General features: G+C 38.0%; 1 protein-coding gene across 2 annotated transcripts in view; it reads right to left on the reverse strand.

Annotated features, from left to right (window-relative positions):
* LARP4B (La ribonucleoprotein 4B) overlaps positions 1 to 17,363 on the reverse strand; it is a 55,953-nt gene that overhangs the window by 19,802 nt on the left and 18,788 nt on the right. For both annotated transcript variants that reach the window (XM_083869268.1, XM_083869269.1), the window contains exons 3-7: positions 5,404 to 5,551; positions 5,051 to 5,212; positions 2,880 to 2,961; positions 2,299 to 2,435; positions 859 to 962 (exon numbers count right to left, since the gene is read on the reverse strand). In XM_083869268.1, coding sequence (XP_083725394.1) covers positions 859 to 962; positions 2,299 to 2,435; positions 2,880 to 2,961; positions 5,051 to 5,212; positions 5,404 to 5,551 — 633 coding nt within the window. The remainder of the gene's footprint in view (positions 1 to 858; positions 963 to 2,298; positions 2,436 to 2,879; positions 2,962 to 5,050; positions 5,213 to 5,403; positions 5,552 to 17,363) is intronic.

The raw sequence follows: 17,363 nt of genomic DNA on the forward strand, positions 1-17,363 counted from the left end.
ATTTAGAAAGCTATTAGTAGCCACTATTTTAAACTATGTACATAGCATACATCCAACTTCTTCCCTCCAATTCCTTTTGGCATTTTGTTTCATGTTCCTGTTTTTTAAGGCCACTTTTTTGTTATCAGTTTCAAACGGCAGTATTTCTGATTTTTGTATGATGGTTATTAAGAGAAGTAACTATTTCAGAATCTTTAGTCTTCCATGCAAAATTAAATGGAAGAGAAAGTAAAATATATACCCATAATCAAGAATCTACACCTTCTCCTCCTTTTTGAATAGTCAAGATGGTTTAATTATGACCCCATAATTTTTTCTAGTATTTCCACTAGTCATAGTCCCTGTTTCATCAGAATGGCATTAAGTATCTTCCAAAGAATGAAGTTCTCCAGTCTTGCACTCATTCCACAAGCCAGTGGAGATCCTTAGTGACTTATTGACATCTCTCACCTCAGCATTATGGAAACGTTTACAAAGCTTTAACTACTTTACTTGAACAAGCTTCAAGGGGCAACAGTGGCATTTTCTAGTCTAAGACTTATCCTCTTTCATCTTTGTCTATTTATCCAAGGATCTGAGCACCAAGTGCACATAGGTAAGACAAAGTCCAAGAAATTGATGTATCTCTACCAAAGACAGCACTATCAGTTTCTCAGCCCTCTGCAAAACTACAGGTTCTACCACAGTCTTCCTGTGAGCAACATGCTCCTATCAAAAATATTTCTTACCCAAAAAACACAATAAACTACGTTTAAGAAGTGTTGTTAGAAATGAAAAGTGTAGTAAAAAACGTGATGTGCTTATTGAAATCTACAAGAAATCTAACTTCCAAGTCCTAAGGGAAAAGGGAACACTTACTTCAATGGGAGTAGATTCAGGTACTTCACGTAAAATCACAATACAGCGATTCTGATTTGGCCGAACTTTTTCCCCCTTTTCATCCACTTGAACTAAAGGCAACGCTAAGAGAGGAAAGACAAGAATGTATTTTAGCTGTCAGGAAACCTAGTAGCTTTGCACTCCAAAAGATGCTGTGAACACAGGCTTACAATGCAGAACCTCAAATGTTTTTAAACATTAAGAAACAAGCAGACAATGTTTCTTCTGTTCATCATTCACATGCCTGAAGAACCGTTTCTAGTTTTTACAAAACTTGTAGCTTTGGCCAAATTCAATTTGAGCTGAGATTTTTCCATTTATAACTGCATCTCTGCACACCCTGGAAATGCCCTTGTAGCTCTCACCAGGTATTCATCCACTTTTCCATCTCTGGTATGCCTCTCTCTTGTTTTGAGCAGACTCAGAAGCATGCAGTTAAGCCAAGGGGGTCTCTTGACCCACCTATTTCCCTTACCTTTACAGGGGATGAAATGTTTTTGTGCTTCCAGGAGAGAACTCTCAGCACTAGTACAGTTAGTGCCTTTATCCTCCATGGAAACTTCCCACAGAATCCCTCCCAACTGTACTCTGAGCAAGCTGAAATTTGCTCTTGCAAAATCTAAAACCTTAGAAACGCTCAGTGTGCTCAGCACGACCCCAAAAGTCACAGTTCTGTGATTGCTGCAGCCAAGGCTTCCACTGACTGAGGTATTATAAAACAGGTTTTCTTAGTTTCTGAGTAGTGAGTCCAGTAGTGCCTCATTCCTGGTTGCCATATCTAACACTTGTATGGGGAAACAGTCCTCTGCACATTCCAGAAACTTGATGGATGACATGAGCTGCTGTATTGTTCTTCCAACAAATATCTAAGCCATTGAAATCGACTGTAAGAACTAGGTTTGGCTGACCCAAAGCTCACTTAAGTGACACAAATACTGCTCTGTTGGCCTTATTGTCTTTGTTTAGGTCAGTAACAGATGCCAACTGTAAGAAACAACCCCCAGGGTCTTGGCCCACAGGTACTTCATAGAGCTTCCATGACTGATGCAGTTGATTTCTATACATCCAAGATTCTCCTTAACAGAGTGAGACTCCTCCATCCCTCTTTCCCCACCTGTCTTTACAGAACAGTCTAGAGATATCCATCATGATCCTCCAGTCATGTGAGTTGTCCCACCACATCCCACAGCTTAAAATCATTAATTCCTTATTTGCACAGATCATTATTCAATAGCTGTAGTACAGAATAGCTTTGACAAAACTACAGTCCTGTAACTGTGATGGTCTTAAGCTGCTGGTCTTAATACTGTACAGACAAACAATGGCATTTTACTGCAATACAATAAGAAAGAAGAGATGAAAAAATCAGATTAATAGTTTTGCACCAATAACCAATAGCACTGAGGAACTTTTACTTACATCTCAGCACTTCAACAATCAAATCCATATCAGTACTGAGTTTCTTGACATGATCAAGGTTTGCTACTGTCATTATTGGCACATACTGATCACTGTCCATCTGTGATATAAGGTACATGTCACTGGCAAGATTTTCTCTGTTGGGAGAAAAAAAAATAGGGAAATGTCACAGATTAACTTTGTCCAATAAACTTGAAACAAAAATTCATCACATAGTAGAAGGCAGATTCCTTCTGCATTTTTGCTAATTAATGAAAATCAGTGGCTTAAAAAAAACTTGCTAAATGGGTAAATTACTCTGTTTTAATTATAACCAGTAAAGATCACAAAAATTCACCTGATCTGTAATTGCTTGTAACTACTCTCATTTCAAACCCATATATTTGCTGGTTTATCCATTAGGCAGAGGTTTCAGGTAAGCTTTAAGAGGTACATAAACACAACACTCTGAAATTTGTGTGTTACTTTTTCCAAATTCTTATCCTTTCCACTCAGTTTTAAGTAACAAGGAAGGAATGTATTAACATATACCCCAAGTTGTTAGTCATCCTCCAGTTTGGTATATTTAGGTAAATACATACCTAGATAAACAGAATTCCAGTGTCTTTTTCAGTAATTCTCGTAAATCTTCCTGACCTTCTGGCTGCAACTGTTCGTTTCCACCTAACAGTTAAAATACTTCAGATTAAAAAGCAGCTCTGCTGTATTACACAATATCTATTTTAAATAAGCCATCATGTCTATTACTGACTACATAACAAGTAACGAATTTTTGAATTCAATCAATGTTCATTATGTATTAGTTACCAACCACCAAAATTGCATGGCAACACCTTTTAAGACAGAAAAGAGAAACCAAGTCTGACTTTATTTGTTAACCTCTGTTCTCCAAATACATAAAAATCTGAAGCTCTTTTAGAAGAACAGCTACAAACACATCTCAAAGTAAATAATGAAGTGATCTGGCTTGTAGATGTGTGTTCCATTCTCAGGAAAGTAACCAATTTCTAGCTGACAAAACGCCAACTAATGCAATGCAAGGCAACAATACAATGGAGGGCACTCCATACTTTCATCTCACTCTAAATTACCATCACATGAATTCAGAGAAGGTTTTTAAAAATATTATTATGGAATTTCAGCAGATATTGAATCTACTAACAACAGATATGTAATCAATTTACAATCTTTTGGTTAAGAAGGTGAAATTCATTTCCTTCTTATATGTGGAAGTTTAAAAATTATTACATGGAGAACATGAACTTCATGTTCCTTTTAGTTTAGACATAATATATCTATGTCAGTAGAGGGTAAACTCATTGCGTCAGTGGGAGAGGTGTTTAAAGAGTGGAAATTTTGTGTGGCCTTCAGAGATTTATAAAACATTTAGTTGCACACTGTTCATGTAAATATGTATGTATATAAATGTAAATTAGCTTTTTAGGAGTATTTCACACCAACTATTGTCCTCTACACCCTTCCCTTCACTAACTTTCATCCTTTTATTCGGCTCTCCTTAGCCTGTCCTCTTCCTAAAGTAACTTCTAATTTTCTCCCACCATGCTGTCCTTCATGTGTTCTACTCTGACTAAGAGAATGCCAATACCTGAGAAATACACATATCACATTCTAAACACTCTTTCCTTTCCCGGTCTCCACCTTCTTTCTTGTCCAAAACCTGACAAGGACCAAAATTATAGGCATTTTTAAAAATAATTACTAAAATATGTAAGATCAGATTTCAGACTTGGGACCATGTGTCACTACTCATCAAGTGCAACAGACTCGACCTGCTGTTCAGCTCTTTACAACCCTACAGACTCTTGTTAAAAGTTAAATATTTTGGGCACATAAAGGACACACTGAAAAGTCCCAGCATTAATCTGAAGAATGGTGTTCCCTTCTAGAGTGTGAAGCACCATTAATACAATTTTCTGTTTAACAACTATTTTTTTATTTAATATTGCCCAACAGTACCCTTAAGTATGAGAGTTAATGAGAACTTTCAGTTTTTAAATAGAAGCAAAGATGATGCCACAGCTATGTCTGATTTCAGTTGCCTTGATTTCCAGCTATTATGGACACTATACTGGTAATTTTAAATGCAAAACCAGCTAAGCACAATGAACAGACCTGTCATGAATCTCAAGAAACACCCAGCACATTTTCCTCTCCTTCCCATCCCTCATCTCAGTTCAAATAGTAATCCTACATGCATCTTGCAGACCTTCTGTCCCATTCAATGAAATATAAGCACGGTGAATCTCTAGGCTAGTTTCCAGAAGCTTCTTAAAACATACCATCTGGTATAAACCACAGCTACTGACAGTTGCACTGAAGAGAAATCCTGGAAGCTCATTAAATAAGAATATGAAAGTTAAGACTAAAATGTTGCTTATTTTCGCATTTCAAGTATAAAACAGGTCTTTCCCCAGATTAACATTAGTACTTGAGACACGAACTGTATGTGAATCTCACCCCAGTACCTGACTCAACCAGAAACATGCACTTGTTTGATTCTGTGCAGCACTTTATAAGATTTAAACCAGGAGGAGACTGGTCTCAAACATGTCTAAGCTTGATGCAAAAGAGACAGGAGTTCCTAGGGTCTGATTAAAGAATGCCTATATTGAACAAGAAAACTGGTAGTTTGGGGAGCTTTTTTTGTTTTTCAGATGCTCACTGTTCAGCGCAAAATACTTGTTTAGCTTGTTTTTAAACAAAGTCCAAGCACATCTTCTCTTTCCCTTACCTGTCTGGGTGGTCTCATGCATAGACTCATAGTCGGAATGATCGAGAGCCAAAGGGTTCATGTCCGTGTGCTCGGAGCCCGGAGCAGCTGGGGCCGGCTCCGGCAGCTCCGTCAGCACCGTGTTCTGATGCTTCTTGTCGCCGTTGCCATCGGCGTCCAGTCCTGCAGCACACACCAAAACACGCTCAGAAAGTGTTCCTTCTAATCACAGTCACACCACAGTTACAACTAAATCTGAAATGAAGGGGCTTACATGCTTGCTTTAATTTTTTTAACAGAAAATTAAAATTGAGACAGTGCTGCACCAAATTTTACTTTCTGCTTGAGCAACAGCCAGAAACTCTTACTCATACCTTCTTTACAAGAATCTGGAGGCTGGTCAGGTATCTCTTCCCACGTTTTGCTCACACTACCATCAGTGGCACCACTTGCTTCCAAGTGTAACATATGATTTCCCCACACCTTTGCATTGGGGTTTAACTCAGAAACCTTGGTTGACTCCTGCAAAAAGAAATCAATTATGCATTTTGGGGATGCACAGCAGGCATCTGGTGCACAGATACATTCAGTTTCAAGTAACAGCATCAGACATACAACTCAAGATTTTACTGTCATGTTTTCTCACACCTGAATATATTAACTGAATTCCCATAATCATTTCAGGTACAAACACGACTGAATTGTCGTGCACAGTATTCATTTCCCTGATTAAGAACCAGCAGAAAAGGCTATCCAAGCAGAGCAAATGGCAACAGACATTTCATTCTTTGTCTTTGACAGACTAACTCAGCCTGTACTTGACCTAGACTTCAGTCAGTTCTCTAATACACATGTCTACTTGATGTTGATTATATTGCCATTGTATCTGTTTCTTCAAAATACTACTAAAAAAAAAAAAAAAAAAATCAAGAAAATACAAAAGTACAGGGATTTTTCTGAAATTATATAAACATGGAACAGTTTTAATGAACCATTATGGAAAACTGAAAGCAGTAAGATGCGCATGACATCCGTTATTACTTCTAGAGGAGGAACAGAGCATTAGGACAGAAAAGGATGAATAACCAGATCCAGTTAAATCATCTCAAGATAATTTCTTTTAACCTGGATTGGAAATGGACACATTTAATAATTACACATGGTTATATACAACCGTCATATAAATGATTACATCTGTGCTTCAGAGAGATTGCTCTCTGCAGTGCAAACATGTACTACAATACTTTTTTAGAGTAACATCAGACTTGTTTTGCTAATATTTGGGCAAAATGCATTGAATTATTCCATACCAAGAATACATGTCGAGTGTTTTAATAAAATTACACTGCTCATGATAAGACACACTAAAAAAGCTTATTAAAATTTTGCTTTCTAAATTTACAGATGCTAGGAACATTACAGTGTTTAAAGACTGTACTCCAAAACCCCACAAAGCTTTAAATCTTCTTAAACAAATGCAATCAAATACTTATTATCATAGTGCATAGAAAATATATCCAGAAAAAAAAAACCCTTTAGAAATTTTACTTAAACACATCTCTTGAATGACAGAGAAGGCTTACAAAAATTGGAAGTGTTTGACACAACTACTTGCATAGTAAGGATTCAAAGATGACAGCAAGACCCATCAGTTTCCATTTCTAATATAAGAAGATCCCCCAGGAGACAGTAAAGAGCCTCGAGTACAATCCACTGCCCACACTGCAAGGGCTGGGTAAGGTCAAAGCAGCTGTTCCAACACAGCCAGTGAGGGGAACAATTTCAGGGAAGCTCAGCAGGCAAGGAAAAGGGGCAGCAGCTGCTGCAGGTTGACTTCTGCAGAGTGGGTAAAGCTGGAGGGGACCACTGGAGGTCATCCAGTCCAACCTCCCTGCCTGAGCAGGGTCTACAGGGCACCTCAGGATAGTGTCTGGACAGCCTCGCTTGTTTTCTTAGCCCAGCTAGCCAAGATCCAGCCTAAATCTTTCCTCTCACTTCTCCTGCAGCCACTCCTCTCTGCACCACTACTGACCTCCAGAAGTAAGGAAAAGATATCCTAATTGCTACCAAACAAGAACTTCAGGAAATTGACACAAATCCACAAACATTTCTTGCTATACAAAGTTAAAGAGAACTAAGAAGGGTTTGTAGCAAGTTTCCTTTTTGCACACTGTTTATCTTAAGTTCAACAGGAACTGAGAATCTGCAATCTAGTTACTTTGCCAATGATTGAACTTTCGCACAAAGTAAACAGAATGAAAAAAAAAAATCAGCAAATTTTTTGACTTCTGCATTCTGTACACCATTCAGTTTTCCAAAGGAAAGGAAGTCATCAGGTTCAAGACAAAATAACATCTATTTAACTAATGAAACCACAGTCTGACTTGGCTTAGTCAAACTTCTAGCTTCAGCTCTAAGAGCAAATCACTTCTGCAGAATACTTACAAGTTCATCTTTACTGTGCCATCCCCACGTACCAGCATATTCTGGTGCTAGCAGCTGATATGGGTATGTTTCCACTGCATATGAAGCACTTGTTAAATTTTCAGGTTCATTCTGGAAGTTTTCATTAACTATACACAGTCTGTCATTCTTCACAGTATCATTAGAAGCTGCATTATTCCATAAAAGGCCCACTAGATATTCACCATTACCAGAAGGAACCGTGTCAGAGAGCAGCTGATTTGTCCAGTCAGCATTGCCAGTCTGAAGATTGATGAAATGTGACCACATTTCAATGTGGGGATTTTGTCTGTCCGGGTCATAGGAGCGCTTCTGGTCACTTGATCCATCTTCCATCAGACCTAACATGCACTGCTCTCTGCCTTGCTGAAATCCTGCTGCACCAGCAGAGGCACTGGGTATTTCATAGGAAGGAGTAGCAGCATATTTGTCTACCTGCTTTGGGTCAACACAAACTCCAAGCTCTTTGTTTGAGAAAATCTTGTGATCTGGCTGAATCTGTTCCCAGCTTGTGGTCAAGTCATTCATCTGAGTATTTAATATGTAACTGGTGTTTTTCAGTTCAGTAGTCTTGGCTTGCAACTGCTTCAAATTCCCCCTGGTAAAAGGTTCTAGAGTCTCAGCTGATAAACCAAAACCAGTGAGGTCCTCTTTTGTGTGGATGCTGACACACTGGTTTACTTCACTATCCTGAAGATTACATTCATTTACATCACACATACTTTTTTCATCAGTTTCTGATCTTTCTTCAGTTAAAGGCCCAACAGAAACTTGAGTGTTCCCAACTTCTGGGTCCGGATTGGCACAGTGACATAACTCAGGCTCTTCTGCAGGTTTGTCATGCTCATAAGAACATGCATTTTGACAAAATAAAGGCAAAAAGTTATGATCTGTATTTAAGAGTTTACTGGTATCTTCCAGATTTTTAGTGGCATCTTTTAATTTTACACTCCTGTACATACAACAGTCCGTGGCTGCAGGTACAGTGGAGTCAGAGGGAGCATTCTGACTGTCAGCCAAGCCTTTACTGCAATTGAAGATGTCTTTATCACAATCTGCAATGTTAGCATCCAGATTCTGTTTTACATTTTCTGCCTTGTTATCAATGGACTCATTTAGTTGACCTTCAAATTTTGTCTGTTTTACAGATTCTACATGCCCAGCTATTTGGGCTGACTCAGTCTCTGCACTCCATTGATTTTCCACTGTGTGGAAGGAACATACATCCTGTTGTTCATCTTGTCTGCTGTTCACGTCTAATTTATTCATATGCTCACATTCCACAGAAACAGAAGAGACACTGGTTTTGTTATCTGAAATTGAATATTTGCATACTTTATTCTCTTGTGAAACCCGACACTCTAGGCTGTTTTCCTTTAGGAACATTTCATCTGTGCCTGGGTTATGTGCATGAGATGTCACTGTGCCATCACCTACCTCTGGTCTAGTTCTGCTCAAGTTACCAGCTTCCTCAAGCAAGTCACTTTTTAGTTCAGTGGCACTCACACAGATATCTTCCTCCATGCCACTGTGGATGGCAGCTTCAGATGATGCCTTGATTTCAGTGCAACCCTTAATACGAGTTTGAAAGTAAGAACCTCCCTCCAAGGTTAGCTGTGTTTCAGTCACGTTCAAAGCTTCACAGCTATGCAAAACTGTACCTGTGCATTTCTCTTCCTCTTTCAAGGATTCTTCAAAACTGATGTGATATTCATTAGAGTCTGGTGAAAATGTTAGGCTATCACCGTATGTTCTTTCAAGTGGTTTTTTTTCCATATTTGAGTTTACTTCACTTTCTGGCTCTAGAAAGCAGACTTCTTCATCAAGTTTTTCTGCATTGTCCGTTTCATGTAACTCTAATGATAATTTAAAGTTACCCCCCATGTCCTCTACCACCTGTTTAGTACTTATTTGCTCTTCAACACTTGAGGGATGCCTAGTGAGCGGCATGACAACTGGTACAACATCAGAATTATTAATTTCCTCAGTTTTTCCTGAATTAGACACTCTAGTGTTTAACAATACACTGGAAATACGATCACTGTTTTTCACCTTTTCTGAATTAGAGCTGTATTGGTCCTCTCCAGCAGCATCCACAGGCTTTACAGGATCACAAGCTGTATGCAGTGATTCATTCCAACTGGCAGCACTACCCATGGTATATACCTCCTGCTGATTCTCAGGGATGATTTCATCAGGCACTTTTAAGACATCTGTTACTGTACTGTCAGTATTTAACCTATGCACCTGACACCTGTCAGTTAGTAAGTTATCAAAAGAACACTGGATGTCTAGGCCACAATATTCCTTTGTATTCTTTTTCTCCATGTTTGATCTAGCCTCTTTTTTATACTCAAACAGTTCTTTCTGTGAATTAAACTTAGCTTCCATTTGTGCCAATTGCTGCATTAGAAATTCCTTCCCTCTGTCTGGAGGTCGTGCCATGGTGCACATTCCTTCATCAGTAACAGCTGAGTTATCTATGTCTGCTGCAGTCTCTTCATGCTCAGTAGCTGGCACCTCTTCATCCCCTTTCAGATCTTCGGCATCTACAACACAAATGCTGTAAAACTCCTTGTCTTTGACATTTTGACTGTTGTCTACATCAAGACCGGAAAATCTTGGAGACATCTCTCTATATGAACTTGAAACTTTGTGTAAGCTTTCACTCTTGCTGTCTTCACCATTTACTGTTGTTTCATTTTGCCTTGAATGGTCACATGTAACTGCATAATCCTCCAGAGAATTTCTATTTAAGGAAATTTCACTCTGTAAGCCTTTGTCTATGATATCTGGTACATGTGAATTAGAAACACGATCAAACAAGCAATGCTCTTCTGCAGCTACATTTTCATTATTAATATTGCTATTATTTTCTATATTGTTCATGTGCTGCCCATTACTATTAGGTTTTTTAGGCGCTCTTTTTTTAATAATCTTATCTTTCTTTTCTTCACTTCTCTGCAGATTTCCATACGTACCAGAGACTTTCAGGAGGTGACTAAAGGAATTAAAGAAGCTAAAAGGTCTGCCATACGTCCTCCTAGGGCTCGCATGGGGAGTATTCCCATTATATGATGAATATTCTGCTTTTCTACCCCAAAAGCCAGATTTAGAATCTGGCGCTGCGCAATCATCACTACAAACACATTCAGTGCCGACTGTCATGGCTGCCCCATTAACTGTCCTTCCCACTGTATGCAGATCCTGGCTTTCCACAGTTCCAAAAATTGAAGATAAAGTTTTACTTATCCTTGACTTTGGTGCTTCCTCTTCCACAGATTTTTGTAACAAGCTGGTTTTCTCCTCACTCGTGCTGTTACTCAATTCTTTACTGAAGCAGCAGCCCATGTTTAATAAGTAGTGTCAGAGGGTCTTCTCATTGCAAATCACCTTCCTCTTTACACTAACTTTCTATGGCTACTGAGGAGACAAGCCAACACCCAAGTGCCAAAAATAGCACACTTTAAAACCATGCAGGGGTTCATATGTCATTGCCACTCAAAGTCCAAATCCCAGTTGCTGAGCAATGTTTCAGTATTTCGTCATATACACTGTAATATTCAAGCCAAATATTCCTTCTAATGAGATTACAGTCTGTTTAGGAGTATTACTGAGTTTTATGAAATTCTATTTTTTAATTTCCAAAAACGTTTTGTTCATCCAAATCATTAAAATATTTAAATGACATCTTTCACAATGCCCATGTGTGCCAGAAATTACTTGTTTTAATATTTAATACAACTCCCACCTTCTATACAGGGATAAATGCATTCTGGCTTTAGATGTTTAAATCTGACGTGTAGCTCAAACACATTTTGGACCATTTTCTCCTTCTCCTCCCTTCCCCCAGAGCTGAACCTACACCACAATTACTTCTTTAGGAAAAACAGGCTAAAGATAGATAAGACCTCATGTATTCCATTGAGCAGTCATTGTACCTTATCAGAAGCTAATTCTGTTCCAAGCCTTTTTTTAAAATTTGTTATCTGCATGAAAAAAAAAAGAATACATAATTCCTCAGTGACTTACAGCACTGAAGGGGGGGCCTCAAGATCATTTACCCACCTCATGGTACTGTCACAGGATTAATTACAGTTAACATCGGAAAAAAACCTGTGTATTCTTTTACTAAAAATTCAGAAATAGTTAAAAGGTAATTTGACTGAATGCTATTCCTTCCAAAAGTCTGTCCTCAGTATAGTTTTCACTGCTGTACATTTACAGACTCCTTCTGACCTTGTAACAACTAAGACATTTTAATACACATGTATTTACATACTGAAATACTTCTATCACTGTAAGTTCCTGTAGTTGCTAATAAAAAGTGGTTCTGTTTCTTCAAATATAAAAGCCCAATAAAAAAAGCTGGAAAAAACTCAGCAATCTTTTTCTGCTCTAAACAGAGTTGTTCTTTGCTTTTCCATTACTTCACATTGCTCAGACCTCTCAAGTTCATTGCTATTATTTCAGATTTGGGCCCCGTACTTCAGAGAGCTTACAGAGTGTATAACTAGAGCACCACTCTACTCTGTTACTTAAAAGATATTGAAAATATGTAAAAGTGTAAGACAAGACAGACCCTTAAACTGTTTCAAATGTCCTTTCAGACAAACATTGAACTCAGTGCTATTTTTCCATTGATTGTGCACCTTATGGCAACTAATATTCCCCTAACTCTGACCATAAAAGATTGGGGAATTGGCTAAGAAGTGCATCCCCTCTTCAGCACGTCTGCTTTGAAATTGTAAAGTAAGATCAGAGGAAATCTACCCTCCCCCTGCCCCTTATCCAACCCAGGAAGACTCCAAGTGCCTGCAGCTACACTGTTCCTAAGGATAGGAAGTCTGATGCATCATTGCTGCCATCTGCTGCATTTTTTTTAATTCTCCCCTGGGACAAAGTTATTCAACATGCTTGGATCCAGACTGAAAACTATGCCAAGTCACTCCTCTCTCTAGCATTCCCTGGAACCGAAAACAGGGAAAGGGGGAGGGAGTTACTTATAATAGTTTTTTTGAAGAAACGCCATGAGCAAACAATTTGACTGTTTTTAATGTCAGCCTAAAGTCACAATAATACTTAGAAAGTTCCCAACTATTCAGAAAACTCCCTTATCAGGTAAACAAATAGCAAGATTTTTCCCTTTGTGATTTAACCATTACTAATTCGTGCTTTCTAGAGAGAAGCTAAGTGTCTTTAAGAGACAGACCAGGGCAAAGTCCACTTTTCAAGCGCCTTAACAACCACTTCTCCTATCAACTAATGGGAAGAAAAGGGGTGAAGCAGTTCAGGCAAGCAGAAACTTATTCCAGTTTTCCCATACCCTTCTCATGTGCAAAGGCACATTTTGTACTCATTTCTTTGTTTTTATCTTAGGGTTCCAGGGATAATTTCTATTTTAAAGCAGCTGCAGTGCACATTCATTAAGTCAAATTTCTCAATACTATTTATTGTGGGATCACAACTTTAAAAAAATAGGCAACACGAATTTAAGCAGAAAATGCCACTCTTGTTATGCTACATCACCCGAGACACCTTCTGGCTAAGCTTAACACTGCCACTGACTTGAAAAGCACTTAACAGAGTTCATGCTCTGCTACTTCAGAGCCCAACACGACTGGGGAGTAAACTTTGTTATTTTGTTTTGGTTTTTTTTTTCCTTTATTCATGCATATTTCAGCTCTGGTATATTTCTCATCTACTCAAAGCCTAAACAGGTTTACTGTCTGCATGAAACAAAAGTGCTCTGAAGCAGCACTTTCATAACCTGAACAATTATTTCTTTTTAATAGGTATTTAGTCCTGTGCCCTGCACACACCTACACAGAAGGCAAGAAGTCAAATGCTTATTAACTAGAGTATATTTGCCCATCTTTATTTTGCCAAGGAGTAAGGGTTTATCCCAGATATAGCCTTATGGGCCTAAGTTTAAAAACGTAATCGAGATTTAAAGTTACAGTAGCACAAGTCATAACAGTCCTTACAACCTACTGAAATCTAACCTCCTTTACTCTTTTTCTATAATAAAATCATGCAATTGTAACAAGCCCTGACGAAACAGTGATTATGCTGCACTCCCAGGCCACACCTGATGCCATGCCCATCACCAGTTAAGGGAACAGAGAATAGCAGCATCACAACAGACGTTGCAGTGACACTACTGCAGGCTTCTGGAAACAGCTGGTCAAATTGCCTCACTTTCCCTCCAAGAGGTCCATCATGGTTAATGGACTGCTAAGAGTTTAAGTGCACATCCAAATAATTAAACTTGAGCATTAGAAATCATCTACATGTATAAAACTTTTCTTATGGCCTAGTCACTTATGACCTACATCTAGAATACCATGACAGAAAGAGCAAATACTGACCAGTATTGATCCTTCATGATGCTGATACTGTACATGTCCAGTTTAAAGTCTAATTCTCTCATTTCTTGTTAAAAGCTAGTCATGATCTCTTGAATTATTAAATACCACCTACTCACTATACAAACTTCTACTTAGTATTAAATGGGCACATACTGCATGTAATACTGTGTATTGTCAAATGATCTGAGGATTATATGGTAAACTGAATTTTCCCTGAGCACGTGGTCCTGTATTAAACTAGTAAACCTGATTTCCTCGGTTCCTTTTTATTGTGAAGCTTATTCTTGAATGGGCTGCAAAGGGATTTTTGAACAACATAATCAAGCAGCAATAAGCCAAAGACATTCCTGTATAGTACTTCCGAAGAAAAACATTTTTGGAAAGTAAAATTAAGTGCCATCTTTCATGAATTCCTAGTTATTTTTCCCTGCTCAGAACACAAAACTGTGTGATTGAACTTGTATTTACAGTAGCTATAAGGATCAGTGTACCACACAGATTTGAATTCCCATTAACAGAAACCCATGGCAGCACCTGGTAATTATTCAGCTAGGGAAGGAATGGGTGATGCTAATATTGCAATCAGACTGCAAGTTTAAATGGCCCCACTGTAATATCCCACACTGGAACATACATTTGTAGGACTTGTCGCCTGATGACAAAAATCCCTTCTAAAGATATTTTCAAATTTCCAGATCATGTCTTCAATTTGACTAATCAAGCAAGGAAAATTCCTTGGTCCTTGGAAAGTGCTCTGAGAGGCCACACATTCAAATGTGAGCATGGCAGAGGAAGAGTTTAGGCTCAACAAGCAAGGAAAAAGACTGTGCATACCTTTAGCACTGAAGGTCAGTTAAATCCTGTCTGGCAGAGACAGGACATACAAACTACCCCCACAATGGGATGTGCACCTTGGCCTCTTCCCTCATAGTAACCCAATTTCTAGCAGCAAAAAGTTACTATTGAAAAGGAAACACAGAAGTGAGTTAAGATGGAGTGAACTGCTTCTTTAATGGTGACTTTCCTGTGTTCAGCCTAACAAGGGCTTCCTCAGAAAGAGTAATTGTCATTCAGGATACAGTCAATTGGCAGATGTCACCTGAAGTGACAAGGACCACCTCTAGGTTAAAGAAGTTGAAAAAATAGCACATTTAACTCCCAAAGCTAAGAAAACCATCAAAGTTAAGAATATGCTAGTATCCTTTAAGCTATGTACCTCCAATGTGTAAGTCTAAGCTACTATTGACAAGAAATCCATGAAGATCCTTAAGATGCCAATTTCCTTCAAATTACCTGTGTGCAAAACTACTAAAATTCTGCTTTTACATACTACTAAAATCAGCCAAACTCAAGAATGGTTGTGTTAGAAGTGAACCATACTAGACTTGTGACTGATCTACATTATGCTTTAAATAGCACAGTTTTGTAGCTACTTCAATGCAGAAGAAAAGACTGTCTCCTTCACTCTGAGTTTAAGATTTTGAAAACTGTTAGTGAACAAATGACCTGTGTACTTTTAAGCAGCAACCTTGGAAAGTGATTTCTGAAGAGTTCCATCACATCAAAACTTGAATTTTAATTTAGTCACTACTGATTACCTATTCAACATTACTCACAGAACAATGTCTTCCAGTTTTGTTCTTGCCAAATAACAGAATGACTATGTTTGTAATTAGAAAAATTTAGCTCTTGCTCAAAGAGAAAATGAAAAAAAATACTTTATATAGCCACTTCAAATTAAGAACTAGTCTAATACCTATTTTTACAGGATCTACAGAAGTGCATCAAAATTGTCCATAGAAATTCGGTAACTTTCTTCCCGAACAAAAGCATTTGGACAAAGTGTATCAAGAGATCCCAGTGGAACAGCACAGCCAAAACAAACGGGAACACAATTCAGCACATTTCTTCTAAGTCTATCAAAAACAGATTCCTAGAGGGCTTGCTAGGTGCCATGGCAGCATGGCCCCAGATCAAATACACCCTGAAATAATGATCAGCACAAACACGCACCTACGTATTTTTGCAGTCTAGCCCTCTGATCTCAAAATAATTAAGACACAAGAAACCACAGGTGATTTTCACTTCACCTGAAGTATGTGCTTGCTAAAGGAAATAGTCAGAATTCCAGAAGTTTTTCTCCTTCTTATCACATTTATGGAAAGATGGAAGTGTCTTCATGATTTTAGTTTGCTAACTCTTTCCTGCACTCTGTGAAGTTTTTCTCCAACTATACCCTTTGTTCCCAGACCTTGCAAGTGAAGTCCTGAAGCACTGGCAAAAATCAGCTCATGGCATTACAGAAGGGACCATTTAAAAAAGACCACTGTTAACAGAATATATTGGTAATTATGCTCATACAACAGAATGACCTTCTGATGCTGTGCATATAACAATGTCATACTGGTATAACTTGAAGTCTAATAAGCTACAGGTCTCATCTTTTTCAGATAAAATACTCAGCCAAAGAAAAGGTTTAATCACAATAGAATAAGTTAGTTGAAATGTACTATTATAGCACTATGGATACATTCCAAGATATCTAAATTGACATCAGCCTTCTCTTCTCATTAAAAAGAACAGCAAGGTCTCTGAAATATAAAGAAATGGTTATGCTCCCTCTCTCCAAATAAGTAGGGAAGAACAGGAATTAAGATTCAGATACAATTTTTATTTAAAATAAAAATTCTGGGATGCCAAATTAAAAAAACTAGCGTCCATATGAAGACTGATAAATCGCCTTTAATACTAATGCACCTGTTGAAATGCACAGACAGCTCCAAGCTCTTGAGGCAAATCTACAAGCCACTCTTACTCAAGTTTATATACTGGTTTATTGGCATTAATGATCTGGGTAAAAGGTAAAAAAAATCAAAACAAACCAAACAAACAAAACCCACAAAAAACCACACACACACAAAAAAACCAACAAAAAAAAACACACACAAAAAATACTCCAACAAAACAAAAAAAACCAACAAACAAAACAAAACCACCAAAACCCAAAAAAACCAAACAACAACAACAACAACAAAAAAAAAAATCCCAAAAAACCCCCAAATCAAACAAAAACAAAACAAAAAAATACCAGACAAAACCCCCCAGTTGAACTCAAAAGTTCAACTTTCAGAAGTATGGCAGAAAACCAGGTTGAATTTTTTCCTCTACTGTCAAGTAAGTAATAACTCACATCTGAAAAATGTAAACTAGAGAAGAGATCTCACAATAAAAAAAAAATGGGAGAGGAACAAACAAGAAGTGCATTAGCTTGCTTAGAAAACAAAAGCACAAGTTTTTCAGAATACTCCTTAGTGCTTGCTCCGAGCTAAGTTGGAAGCAGGAAGTATCTGCTGCTTAGCATAGCACAAGCAAAGTTCCTGGCAGAATATCCACTGAAACCAAACCCTTCACGATGTCCCAAGAGGAAACACTCCTCCCAATATACAGTAAACAAACACAAAAAAATTTGAATATATTTGAATAAAAAAATCAACTCTTCA

Source organism: Zosterops lateralis, assembly GCF_965231275.1.
Source record: "Zosterops lateralis genome assembly, chromosome: 1".
Taxonomy (NCBI): domain Eukaryota; kingdom Metazoa; phylum Chordata; class Aves; order Passeriformes; family Zosteropidae; genus Zosterops; species Zosterops lateralis.